We start from the raw sequence: 14,051 nt of genomic DNA, 5'->3' as shown, positions 1-14,051 counted from the left end.
CTATCCGTCCATTGACCGAGTTCTTATCCAAATTAAAAGCATTTCAACCAGCATATTCTATTTGTTTTTCTTTAATATTCACTCGAACACAATGGTTTGCTAAGTCATTGATTGTGTGTCGATTTTAAAAGTACCTGAAGCAGGGTGTCTCTAATCCAACAGGTCTTTTAGGAGTCACCTGGTCAGACAAATGGGGCCTTTTCAAAGAAGTATAATGTGTTCTTAAATTATTTTATTGATGGGAAAGGGGATGGCCTCCACAGGTACCCATACAAACAGACTTAACATGCTGTGAAAGGGTCAATTTGGCCTCAATTTTCCATTTCTTCATTATCTGCATTTAGAGTCACACTGAGAGTCTCGATGGGGTTTCAAGAAACTTCAGCCCTGCCTGCATTTACCATTTCATCTAGCTGCTTCACAATGGACTAGTAAGTTGTTTTTAATTGCTTTTGATAGTGCAATAGACGATAGGGGAGGTTCATGCAGGTTGCTACTGTGCCCGAAGGCACTTATTGTTTAAAAACCAATGGAAGCTCATTCAATGGCTTTCTGTGTTTAGAGTTTGCTTAGATATTTTTGATATTTACAGGAGAACATGTACATATACTTACTTACGACTAGTTATTGGAATACTATATGCCCATTACTAATAAATGACAATACTTAAAGTGGTAATATTAAGTACATGAAAGCCTACGACGTGGCAATGTTGTAAGAGTTTTTTTCTCCCCAATTTCATGGTGTCCAATTGTTGTAGTAGCTACTATCTTGTCTCATCGCTACAACTCCCGTACGGGCTCGGGAGAGACAAAGGTTGAAAGTCATGCCCAACCCAACCAGCCGTACTGCTTCTTAACACAGCGCTGCCGCTGAGGTACAGCGCCCTTAACCACTGCGCCACCCGGGAGGCCCTTATGGTGTCCAAATTAATGGAGAAATGCTACCTGGTTCTGCGCTTATAATCATGCCAACGGATTCCCCTTTGTTCCACTGCTAAACATATTTCATGAGGAAAAGCAACACATGAAGGAAGCAATGAGCTTTTTGCTCATCTCAAGCCACACATTGTGAACCTGGGAAGGCTGGGCTACAGAGAAACCCTACTATAAAACAAAATAGGTGCGTTGGAATGATCATTGGCATGCTGTCTAGCGAAGGCTGCCAATCAATCTGAACTAAACCGTCTGGGTTTTAGACTAGCCACACTACTTCCTATTTCCCTGCCATGATGTCCACGGCAAACAAACGCTCAAAGAGCCCCATGCAGTGTCCACAATACAACACCAACATGAATAACATGTCTTTCATAGCCATAAATCCCACCTCAGAAAAATAATTGCCTAATGATTTAAAGGAGTATGCAGAACAGGTGTGTAATATGTTTCAAATCAACCAACTGTACATGGGTAAAAAATGTGGGTTCGCTAATTGCATTGATGCTTGGGTAACCCCAGCTTAAGTACATGAAAGCCTACTTGACAGGCTAAATTGCATTGGCGGTAACATTTTAAAGGTCCTATGCAGGCACTCTGCTTTAATACAGCCGCCCAACATTTGTAAATGACTCCTCTTTTAGACTCCATTAGGAAGTTGAGCGACGAGCTGAACATTTTCGTTATAGGATTCCGAGTCAATAGGCATGTAATCAGGAAGTCCAGAGTTTGCCATCGCCACTGAAGGGGATAATTAAAAAGATTGCCTTATGATCTAGTTAATTACTTTGCTGACTGTTGGCCCCGATTCTCCCTAAAGTGGCACATTTGTTCTTTAGCCGCCATCATTTCGTGATTGACGGAGGAGGAACCAGGAGAGGGGGGCTGGGGAAAAAAAAAAAAAACGTAAATGCACACTCAATTATGCACTAACTGTGGGTTCCATTTACTAACGCAAAACAAGTTGTTAATTAATGTGGGTGATGATTAAGCTGTTTTACAAGGGAAAGTCAGAGTGCAGTGGCACTAACAAGCCACTTATCTCGAGGACTGCAAAAACAACATGGAGGTCTCTCTGAATTAGTCGTCATTTCAGTTCTTGACAAAAAGTGAGCCTCTAAAAGCTACTTCTGTAACCGCTTCATAAAGCATTGATAGAAGTTTTGAAATTAAATGCTATGTATTTGGCACGGAAAAAAGGTTCAATTAAATTTTCTTTCTTGGGAAATGTTTTTAATCATGTCGTATGTGTTAAACATTAGTACATGGTAACTTACTGTATTGTTTCATTACACTACATCTGTAATTATTTAGCTTAATACTTTCAGACATAACGGTAACCTTTCACATTTTGAAAGTGTTTTTTTTTTCTGAAGCCATATGCAACATTTCAATGGCAATACACAGGTAACTACTATAATAATGGAAACTTGAGAAAATGAGGGATACAAAGTAGGCTATATTGAAAGCACTTGGTTCCACACAGGTGTGGTTAATTAAACAATTAACATCCCATCGCCGTTTCTTAGAGTCATGTATAAAAATGCTGGGTAGGCCATTATTTTGGCAGTCATTGCTATGCCCCGATAGGATGACAATGTCCCCATCCACATGACACGTAGTCACTGAATGGTTTGATGAGAATGAAACCGATGTAAAATATATGCCATGGCTGTCTCAGTCGCCAGATCTCAACCCAATTGAACACTTATGGGAGATTCTGGAGTGCGTGCCTGAGACAGCGCTTTCCACCACCATCAACAATCACCAAATTATATAATTTCTCATGGAAGAATGGTGCAGCATCCCTCCGATTGAGCTCCAGACACTTGTAGAATCTATGCCAAGGTGCATTGAAACTGTTCTGGCTCGTGATGCCCCAACACTCTATTAACACACTTTATGTTGGTGTTTCCATTATTTTGGAAGTTACCTGTAGATGTACCATGTGGTGGGCCCCAAATGAGGCAGCCTCAGCCCACATGTTGAAGGTGACAAAACACTTGTTTCACTTAACCCCTCCTCCACCACCATTTGTCTAGCCTGTTTGCTCATCTGCTTAACGGCCAGACTGGATAGAGTGAGGGGGCTTTAGGCTAAGCTAAAGGTGCTGGCGGGAGGCAGGAAGGAGTGGCGTTGTCAGGCTTTTCCCCCCAGATTCTCTCACCAATTCAGGGGTAATCCTCCCAACATGAGCCCTTGTACTTCCCTGGGTCTTGGTCTTCCTGGTTGTTCTGGTTGTGAATATGGAAGGGGTCGGGAGGGGGGCATGTTTGCGTGGCTGCTTAAACAATTGTACCTTCTGAGGAAGATCAAACCCCATCCATCCCCTCAGTAGGGGCAGAGTCACACACAAAACAGCCCCCCTGTCAATGGATGTGTCTCTGCTGACCCGTGACGACCTCACCATTCTGACGGCAACAAAGGTGGGAGTGAAAGAGGCATGATATCACACACATTTAAATCAACTGGGTGGGTGCTCTCATTCACTCAATCCCCACCGGGGTGAATACTGACAATATGCCAGTTGTGTGCCTGCCACTATTATAAAGTGATGGGGAGGATATAGTGACGGCTATATAACAAGTGATTAAGATACGTGTTGCTAGTCGTATCACTGTCATCAATTTCTGTGGTTGTTTTCATTGAAGGCAATCATAATACTTAGGCTACCATATACAATTTGGACACAAGCCTAATGAACATTGGTATTGAGTTGTGCATTATAGCATTAACAATCACATGACTATAATGTCAAACCACAAAAGTTTTTGTTTCACGTATACAATAAATTTACAGTAGATGGGAGCTCTTTTTTCACACAGTTAGAGAGTGCTTGAGGAGCAGTGGGCCTGAGGGTCCTGTCGTGTGAGCAGAAAGAAAGGTGATCCATGGCTGTCTGGAGCCCTGCTGAAACGGGGCTGCCGGTGAGCTGCCCTAAATCCCCTCACCCCTCTCTCCTTCGTCCCATCCCTGTGGATTAAGTGGTGCTCACTCCCTCCCTTTCCGGTGCTGGGAAACTCCTCACTTCCCCAGAGGAGGCAGCGAACTCCTTTTTCTTCTTGCTCACTTAAGGGGAGCAAATGACCAGCGATAACTCAATTAGCAACATGTCTCCCCCCCGGCCGGGGGTCGATGCAGAGGCTTGTTTCAGGAGGCCTCGGAGATCAGCTTGGTCATGCAGAGCGACAGGGAAATACAGAGAGTGGCATCTGCCCCAAAACAGATTTGCTTAATTGAGTTTGACTCTTACAATTAAAGGTAATAATGCCTTTTGAATAGTGCCAGTGAAAGGCTTGCAGCCCGGGCTTTTGCAATGTACTCCCATGTGTTGTCAGCTGGCCCGGGTTAGCCAGAGACAGACACACAGAGAGAGGGGAATTGCCAGTGGACTTTGGATAAGCAGTGGTTATTGAGTCCTTGATAGGACCCCATGAGACCGGGGCATCAACAATGGCAGAATTAATGGGCAAGGCACGATGAGAATGTCAGCTCCACAGGGGGCGTGTGTGGCCTTTGAGCCTGCCTCCACCGCCAATACGATTGCGCTCTCCCAAAGCGCTTTGACGAGGCTTGACCTGTTTGTTTGTGTGTTTACTTGTTTGTTTTGAATGCGTAAGTCTCTGTATTGGGTTTACAATTTCTCTCAGTTTGGGTTATTTGGTCGCTTACCCAGTGACCTGCACATCAAGGTCATCTTTTGAATAACAAAATAATGGTGCAGAGTATTTTATCAAATGTAGTTAAATATTCGGCATATCATTGATTTTGGCTCGCTATAATAAGAACACTATATTGAAACTATGTGCTTGCTGATCGTTAAAAAAAAAAATATTCAAATGTTTATCTGACCAAGTGATCTTCCAAATTGTACATAATTTCTAGGTAGATGACACATCCTCCTGGCCTAAACTGATCGAAACCAAACTACTGAAAGTGGTTGCATGAACACATTCCCAGTCTTTGAAAATGTATTATTATTAAAAATAACTCCAGGTCTATAAGGAATATGTACATAACATAAACCTTGTTCCTCATTGGTTTAGTTCCATAATCCAAGATTTAAGCCCTTTAAATGTATCTCTATTTATTATTTATCTTCATTCAGTCTGTCCAAGGAACACACCCACAGTGTATCAAGATGTTTACTACTGTAATATGTCATTTGCTCACTCTGTGGGAATGTTCCGTAAAAAAGGGGCGCCACGTATGCATATTGGATGTTGGAAGGTCATTATGCATTCAAAAGGTAGAATGGAGTAAAACCATTTAAGAAAAAGGGTGTCTGACATACGATGTATGAAGACGACAAAAACATTTGTTCCAAACAAAGTACATTCTTATGCTATTTTTTTTTTTGAAACGACTCAGAGGTAATAAACTGTAAATGAAAGGAGAGTGTTTTATGTACAGCCATCTTAGCACAGGATCTGAACATAAAAGAACTGTAGAATAAAGTAATGTTCATTTACTGTCTGCCATTTTCACAAGGGATCTTAAAATAGAGCTTTTAGTGAGATAGAAATACAGACTGTCGGTCAAAATTGTCTCACTAAAAGCTTTATGAAAAGATCACTTGTGGGAGCAGCAAAGGGTAAGCGGAAATTACTTTATTCTACAATAAAACCATCAAGCCATCACTTGAACTCTGATCACTCCTATACTCAAGGTTTTTTCATTCACAGTCCAAAAGTTTACACACATTTAATTAAAGGGTTAGTTCAGGCAAATTATTTATTTGTTGCCTTTCCATAATAGTTTGTAGGACACACCCTTTAGAGGCCACAGACAATTTTGTGAGAAGACCAATATTCTGGATGTTTTATGGACTGACAAACACCGCTCTAGCTCTGTCACCTTTCACTGCAGATACAGAAGTGTGACAGGCGGCTGCGGTGGATTGAGACGCCTCCAATGCAAAGAAAACAGATATCTCTATCTTAAACTGTCAGTTTTTTACGGGGATTTTTTGTAATGCTAATTAGATTTCCACGGGTGTGCGGACATTGACCTTAGGGGGTTAAAGTAAACCAAAGATTTGGAAATGCGTAATGCCATCTAACCAGTTATTTAATCATGCAATTATCTTAGCCAGCAAGCTAGCCAGCCAGCTAACGTTTGCTATTTAGCCAGCTAGCTATTAGCCTAGTCTGCCTAGCCAACAACCACAGTTATGGTCAGCAAGCTCGTGCCCAAATAACACAACTAAAACTTGCAAAAGCATGCAGGCTGAGTTAGCTACCAAACCCAGGGGGAGGTGGTTGCTTCACCGGCCGATGGAGGGTCAGGGAAATCCCAAATAGATAAGAGTCCAGATGTCCATCAGTTAGCGCACTAGCACAAAGCCAAGATGAGATGAGATAGTACCAACTTAGAGCAAGCAGGTAGGATTTTCTCTTTTGTTTTGAGCCCACGGGAAGAAGTCACCAGAGCCTGTTGTACTAACAGGTTCCCACTAGATAACACAGCCACAAAGTAGGTGAAGAGTATGCTTGGTCTGGAATGTAATTACATGCTAGCATGGCTAGTGGATAACGTTAGCCAGCTTGAGCTAGCTACCAAGCTAGCATACAAACTCAGTAGTACAGAGTAGATCCTCCATATGACGTTGAGAAATAGTGCATTGTGGGTAGTTTAGAAGATATCCGGAAATAAGTTAACAAATATATAATAACCCAAAAACATAACTATGTTTGTAGTATAGGTAACCAGATTGTGACTACAACTAAGTGTTTGACCACACTATGTTGTTACATTGGTCAGTAAAAGCTCATGCTTCCTACCCTTTAAAGCATCCACCTATTAATCATTATTAGATCTAATGATGTCCCTATTTTGACACTTCAGAATCAGTGTGGGCAAATAGCCCAAGGAAGAGGAGCAACATGGAGCGAGATAGCTTTTTTTCTGATGTAATTTGAGGCAGTAAAAATGTGCGAAGTCAAGTTTGGTGAGGGAGAAAATTGAAAAATGTAGGGCTGTGTGCCACCCTAATGGATAACCTTGTAGTCGGGAGAAAATGGGACCCAATAATGTCTCCTTAATGTTCACAGCGGTGTTTCGGGGAAAATATCAGGAGAAATGTCCCCTGTAATTTCTGCAAGCAATCACTTAATGGGACCAGCAAATGTTGACAAAATGGACATGCACTGAGCTATTTTGGGGTTTGACAGAGGGAATGAATCTTTGGCTCTTGCAAGGGCGAAAATAGATAGAGACAGAGGAAAGAAAAGGAAACAAGCAACGGGGGGAAAAAGGAAAAACAAAAACCTTTCACGATCCATTTGCCTCCGGTGTGTGTATGTGTGTGTATGTGTGCCGCTAAAGTGCAGACAGTGACAGGAATTTCAATTATTTCATTAGGGGGGAAATGAAAAGACTTAAGTGTTGTGATTTCTGCAGTCTTTCCTAGATCAATCTAATGTGCGCTCATATTGGAAATCAACCAAAATGGAAGAGGGAGAGTGAAGCAGCGTCTCCTTAAATCACGCAATTAAAATGGCAAATTAGTTTCTTGATATATTCATTTAAGTGGTTAAGTGGAAGGGTTTATCTCCCCATCCACGGCGCTGTCTAGCAGGATGGGGGGAGCATCGTCTGCATGCTCTTTTGATTAAAGCCACCACTTAAATGCTGAGGAAAACGCTGAAAGCACTTGCCGTCCAAATTAGCCATCCGAAGGCTTCAAAATCCAATTAGAAAGAGTTGATTTAAGCATTTAAGCAGAATACGGCTAGCAACTTAAAGGATTCAAAAACATTTTCCCAGCTGCATTCAACAACTTTTACATGTCATGGCTAGCATGATGGTTTGTTATCATGCAATGCAAAGTGAGGATAGTGAATATAGAGTGAGGTCAAATGATTTAATATGTATTTCCACCTCTGTATAATAAGGTAAATATAATATCATCATAGCCTTTAACATTTATTTAATAACAATAGAATATTAGGCTTTATTCCCTGGTAATTGTATAGGCCTACACTGAATACATTTTTGTTTTACAAAAATGTAACATCATCCAATTTTGTAATCAACAGTGCCTGTGTGTCACATCCTATGTTTTCTCATCAATAAGCAGTGCATAATATTGTTGTGATAAAGGCTGCAATATGTTTACCCATAGTTGTCATGATCCAGAATGGGAAAAAAGGGCAAGAAAATCTGATATATGCGAAGTACACTGTGCAAAATTATTTGTAGTCTCAAATAACTAGTTCATGTTTTTTTCTGCATCAGTTTAGTCAACTTAAAATGTTAAATTGTCCCAGTTTACACTAAATCTATATTGACTTATTAAAGATAGTTAGGGCAGCTTAACTTCGGTATAAAAAAGAAGGCGCTCGAAAGATGGGAGTGATGTTGACGCTAGGTCCGGATTCACAAAACCTTATTTTTCCTTACGTTTATACTTAAGAAGAGACTTATGAAACATTACTATTCCTCAAAAGTTACATAGAAATGTGATTATTGATAATGTTCTTGGATTTCTTATTGGAAATGTTCGTAATTCAAAGATAGCCGGTCTTAAACCCAGGGCAGTGAAAGACAATGAAATAGATTGAACATGTTCAGTACTGGTTGTTTTAAACCCAAGAACATGTTTTAGAACAGTAATCTCATTATTGCCATTACTAGCTAGATAGCTAACTAGATTGGTTGCCTAGCGACACCCATCTAAGAAGATAGTTAAGAATTAAGAAGTTGGTAAGAAGCTATTTGAGAAGTTAATAAGAAAAACATTAACATTGTTGTTGAGGAATTGCACTTACAAACTATCTTATTCGCCTTTTTTTTCTTAAGAAGTGTTTTGTAAATCTGGGCCGAGTCCTGTATGAACACAGTGGCCAGGAAGCTCTATGTCACGTACCAGTAGAATGGCCACTGGTGATTTACAGACAGACTGGTCAGACCAGGGAAGTATATGTCTGGTGATGTTAGGCAGAGGGAGGCAAGCCAAAAGACTACGCAACAAGCGGAGATACAAGCCAATGGCATCGTAATGGACACATGCATGTAACTCTCAGTCAAAGCTTGCCAAAATTATCATTTCTAATTGCTCATGAAACCATTCATGTTATGGACCTCTCTTAAAACATTTTGTTTGATCGTTCCTCAGCTTGCATAAATGTGTGCTTTCCATAACAACATTCATCTGTCAAAAGCTAGATGGATTTGTAGAAGATGGATTTTCTCTTCCAGCACAGAGGTATATTGTCCACTTTGATGGTGCAGGATGATATCAAATACCCTCCTGGCTGCTGAGTTGAAATGAAAGAAAAATAGGCGGGGGTCTATAAAAATGAAGTTGGAAGTAAGTACGCCACTCACATCTATGAGGAGGAGAAATCCTTTTCCCAGGACATTTTGTAGTCGTCAATTGGTCTGTGCAACTTGCTGTAATGCAGGTAATGGAGCTACTCTTCTCCTTTCATCTTCAGGGTGAGTGTGTGCTGAGACGAGGGAAGGCCCAACAGGAGAGGCAGATCAGTCGTAACGGACATGCATGGATATATGAGGGAAAAACAAACCCTTATTCTAAAAAGAGCAATCAACTAGCCTAGCTAGTTTGTGTTTGTTTGTAATCTCTCATGATGGTGAATGATACAGAGGAAATGTGCTTTGATGCTGGGGGCAGTTTGTATCTTTTCGATGCAGAGTTACCGAATGCTTGATTCTCTCACTTGGGGAGAGCTTCAGTGGTTGAGGAGAGCGATATAGCAGTCTGATGCTTTTTCTCTTGTTTTTAAGAGTACAATTTAAAGAAATGTGCATTAAAGGCACAGTGCAGTCAAAACTAAGATTTTTCTGTGTTTGATATATATTTCCACACTGAGCTTGGAATAATACTGTGAAAATTATGATCATGCTCTTTTAGTGTAAGAGCTACTTGAAAAGACCGCCTGAAATGTCAGCCTGTTTTGGTGATGTGGAATTTTGGCCTTTCATGTTGCCATCATCAAGTAGTAAATTACTTAATTAATAGATCAATAAGAAAGACCGTTCCAAACCTCTCTGCCAATAACAGCTAGTATTAGTTTTCTCCTCCCCACGCAGACCACTCCCAGACAGTCTTAGCAAAATTCTTGCTTTAGAAATTGCTCTTTGCTAAGAAAACAATCACAGCAAGGTACTTCATTGTTACCCAGAAATGATTTGATCTTGAGAAAAAACGGTTCCATTACAACTTTAAAGTAAGGCCAATTAAAATCAAACAAAAGTTTTGAATCCTGTTTTTATTACAGCCACAGATATTCATAACATTTGAGTCTGCAAATTAAAACATCAATTTTTATTGCTGTGTGTTACATTCTTTCTTTCAGGAAATACCCTTTTGTGTTGAGGGTGCCCCAGGGCCCTCTATAGATGATAAAAGGATGTTGGGTGCCAAATTATTGGTGAATTTCCAGAAAAGGGGGTTAGGGGACCATGGTTCTCATACATATTGGTTCATTTTGGACATATTCTGCACCATTTTAGTTCAACATATCTTGACATTTTAGTGCTTTGTCTGGTTGACAAACCTATTAGTGGTGAAACTTTGTCGAACATGAATTATTATTGGCACAGTTGATAAAGATTAGCAAAAAAGACTGTATACAATGAACTGCTATATTATAAATACCTATATTGTATGCTAAATAAAAGGGAAATTAGATTATTTTATATTTTATACTAATGCAATTGCTCAGAGAAAGTACTATTATATACTTTTTTTGATGGTGGTCAACATGAGTGGCACCTGTGTTTTCAATACTCCAGCGCCCTCCCCTTGAGAGGATAAAAGAGCTCTATCTTCATGTCATCTGACCATAGCACTTCCTGGAGTTTTATAAACAGCATTGGCACTTGGATTGAAAATGATGCTATGGTCAGATGACATGAAAATAGAGCTCCTAGGCCATGCACACCAGTGGTGGGTTTGGACATGAAAAACAAAAGCATATGCAGAAAAGTACCTCATACCTACACTAAAATATGGTGGTGGATCTTTGATGTTATGGAGCTATTTTGCTTCCACTGGACCTGGGGTCCTTGTTAAGGTCAACGGCATCATGAACTTTACCATGCACCAGGACATTTTTGCCAAAAACCTTGTTACCTCTGCCAGGAGGCTGACACTTGGCCACAAGTGGATCTTCCAGCAAGGCAATAACCCCAAACACTAATCAAAATGGGTTTGAATTGAATAGGGCAGTCCATAAGCACAGACGAAGGATATTAAGGATCTGGAAAGATTCTGTATGGAAGAATGGTCTAAGAACCCTCCCAATGTCTTATCCAATCTCGTAAAACATTTTAGGAAAAGGTTCAGCATCGTTACCTCGCAAGGGAAAGGTGCTAGAGTATTGAAAACAGGGATCACAATCATTTTTACCCCCCTTGATATGTTTGTATTACTTGTTAAACAAAATCTCTTTCTCTAAGCAATTGTATTTATATAAAATAATATAATTTAAACAAAAAAATGCATAGAATATAGCTCAGTATTTGTATTATTTATTTTATACAGTCTTTTTGGCTCATCTTAATTAAGGATGAAAATAATGATGGTCCTGACTGTATATAGAACCAATCATGGTAAACTCTCATATAGAGTATCTCTGGAAATTGTGAATATGCCTCACAAAATGATTTGAGTACCTCTTACAGCTTGCATCTATAAACAAATACATTTGAATCAAAAATGGGACAAGGAAAGACTAATTGGGAGAATATTTGCTGAATTTCCTGTGACTTTTGTTTGTTTTGGAAATTAAAATAAGCACTACTGGTTGAGGCAGAGTCTCTGATTTAACGCCTGGCCTGCTCTCCACTATAGCTGCTTCAGCCCTCCACTTTCAATAGAAACCATCCAGTCATCAGTATTAACTTCAACCTGCCAGCTTTAGACATTTCTGTTTTTTCAGCAGATTCCCAAACGACAAAACTAGTTCGCGCTGATTGGCTAGCTCTCCGCGGTCCCTTTGTCTGCCCTCTCCGTTTGTTCTATCCCCGGTTTCCCTATTCACCGACTCAAACGTTAGCGCTATTAGCCTGCTGGAAATCTGCCTGTCTTGGCATTATAGGGGCCTTGTTGTATTTTGTCAGGCAACCCGACTTCAATACAGAGTCACTTGGTCTTCATAAAAGGGGTCAATAAAGGTAAGCTCGTCAGCGTGTGGTTGAATTTATGCAATAATGACATCTTGGAAATAATGATTTTGTGTGTTTGTGTGTGACAGTCAAGCTCTGATTCTTTCCAGTATAAATGTAGATTTATATTCTAAATATTCAAATGAATGACTATACTACATAAATTCATGAGAATATAGATGTACATACATGTTGATATCACCAACTTGCATTGATAATATCGGCACATGCTATATTGGAAAAAGAGAAATACCATTATTTGTGTTTGGGAATACTCTGGTTATTGAACCACTGTGAGAAATATTTACCAAATATTTAGCCTGTAGAATCAGTTATAAACCTTTGTAAAATCAGCCATTTTGTTGGTGTAAATAGGGTATGGATGGAATATTAGGGTAATATGGATTTAATCCATATGGGTGACACCAAAAACAACTAGGTTGCCCTCTTCTGGCAAGTGTAATACCGATAGCTGATTGATAGGAGTATCTATGGCAAATTAGTGTCTGTTCTCACAGTAAGAGGAAAAGTGGAGCTGAATTTGAGAGGGATGACAGATTTAATGTTAATTTTACAAATTCTGCTATTAGAACTACAATACATAGAGCCACAAAAAAACATCTGCATTAAAATGTGGATATACTATATTTGCAACGTTTAGACATAACCTGCCATGTAAATCTATTGAATTTGAAATACATGGGGAAATTTAAATGAGAACAACTAGGGTTTGGTAGACAATATTGTTTTCAGGTGGAACAAGTAGACAATCCATGTATCACATATCAAAGTTATCCTGGGCAGATGCCCTGAGTGAAGCTCGATAATATAAAAGGTGCCTGTGAGGGCCCATCCTTTCCCACTGATCTCCCAGAGAACAAAGTGGACCTCAGAGTAGACCCATGCCTGTGACCCCTCGATTCAATCCAGTGGAAATGATGTGTTCATTACAATGCAATTACAGACACTTTGGCCCTCTCTCCCTGAAGTGTGTGTGTATGTTGAGAGGGGGCCGCAGCTGACCCCCGTATGCTAAGTGACCTCATTCTCGTGTGTGTGTGTGTGTGTGTGTGTGTGTTTCTGTCAGTCTGCAGGTGCAGGATGTACAGCTTCATGGGCGGAGGGCTGTTCTGTGCAGGCGTGGGGAACATCCTCCTGATTGTTTCCACGGCAACCGATTATTGGATTCAGTACCGGCACTCCAACAACTACATGCATCAGGGCCTGTGGCGGTACTGCATGCCGGGGAAATGCTTCACACACAATGAAAGTATTGGTGAGGACTACGGCCAGTGCACACAATGATGTCATAACACTGTGATAGCACCCAACACATGTCATAACTGTTCATAACAAGCCATAACAAATGAGAGGTGCTATTTAAATTTTTTGTGCCATGTCATTGGTACGGCTTGTCACTTAAGAATCCCGATATGTTGTGATTGAAGCTATGTCAATCACACCACATCTGTTTATAAAAAGACAATGTCCAGGAAGCAAAGTGTAACCCGAAAACCCCCAGAAAGGATTGATTTGAACTTCCATTGACTATAACTATTCTTATATCATGCTTTGTATCTAAACTGCATTTACGCCTTATCCATCAGTGAACAATTGCATTTGAATTGGTGATTTTGACACAAAAGTGTCATTATCCTAGTCACAGCATAAGCATCAAGGCATGCTTTCCATATTAAGATTATCATTTGCCAAGCACAATCCAAATGATTTACCAATATGGGTAGTTTGTCAGGTCAGAACAGGCCAGGGTCAGCCACTCTTGTACCCTGACGACCCCTGTTAACCTTTGATCCCTGCAGCCCACATGGATGCCACCCGAGCACTCATGATCCTCTCCCTCTTGGCGTGTTTCATGGGCATCATCATCGGTATCATGGCCTTCATCCACTACTCGTCCTTCGACAGGTTTGACAAAACCTTTGCTGCAGGCATATTGTTCTTCATCTCATGTAAGTTTGG

The 14,051-nt window shown here is 40.4% G+C and overlaps 1 protein-coding gene across 2 annotated transcripts in view; it reads left to right on the top strand.

Moving 5' to 3' along the window:
* The first annotated feature begins 329 nt into the window (after window positions 1-329).
* The window catches only part of LOC118391668 (lens fiber membrane intrinsic protein-like), a 29,154-nt gene continuing 15,432 nt past the window's right edge, over window positions 330-14,051 (top strand). The window contains exons 1-3 of one of the 2 annotated variants that reach the window (XM_035783178.2): window positions 330-431; window positions 13,159-13,347; window positions 13,892-14,041. In XM_035783178.2, coding sequence (XP_035639071.1) covers window positions 13,173-13,347; window positions 13,892-14,041 — 325 coding nt within the window. In that variant the 5' untranslated portion in view covers window positions 330-431; window positions 13,159-13,172. Of the gene's footprint in view, window positions 432-11,922; window positions 12,081-13,158; window positions 13,348-13,891; window positions 14,042-14,051 lie in introns of those variants that run through there. The other variant, XM_035783177.2, reaches the window with a different exon arrangement.

Source organism: Oncorhynchus keta, chromosome 12 (assembly GCF_023373465.1).
Source record: "Oncorhynchus keta strain PuntledgeMale-10-30-2019 chromosome 12, Oket_V2, whole genome shotgun sequence".
Lineage (NCBI taxonomy): Eukaryota > Metazoa > Chordata > Actinopteri > Salmoniformes > Salmonidae > Oncorhynchus > Oncorhynchus keta.
This window is presented reverse-complemented; position numbering and strand designations above follow the sequence as displayed.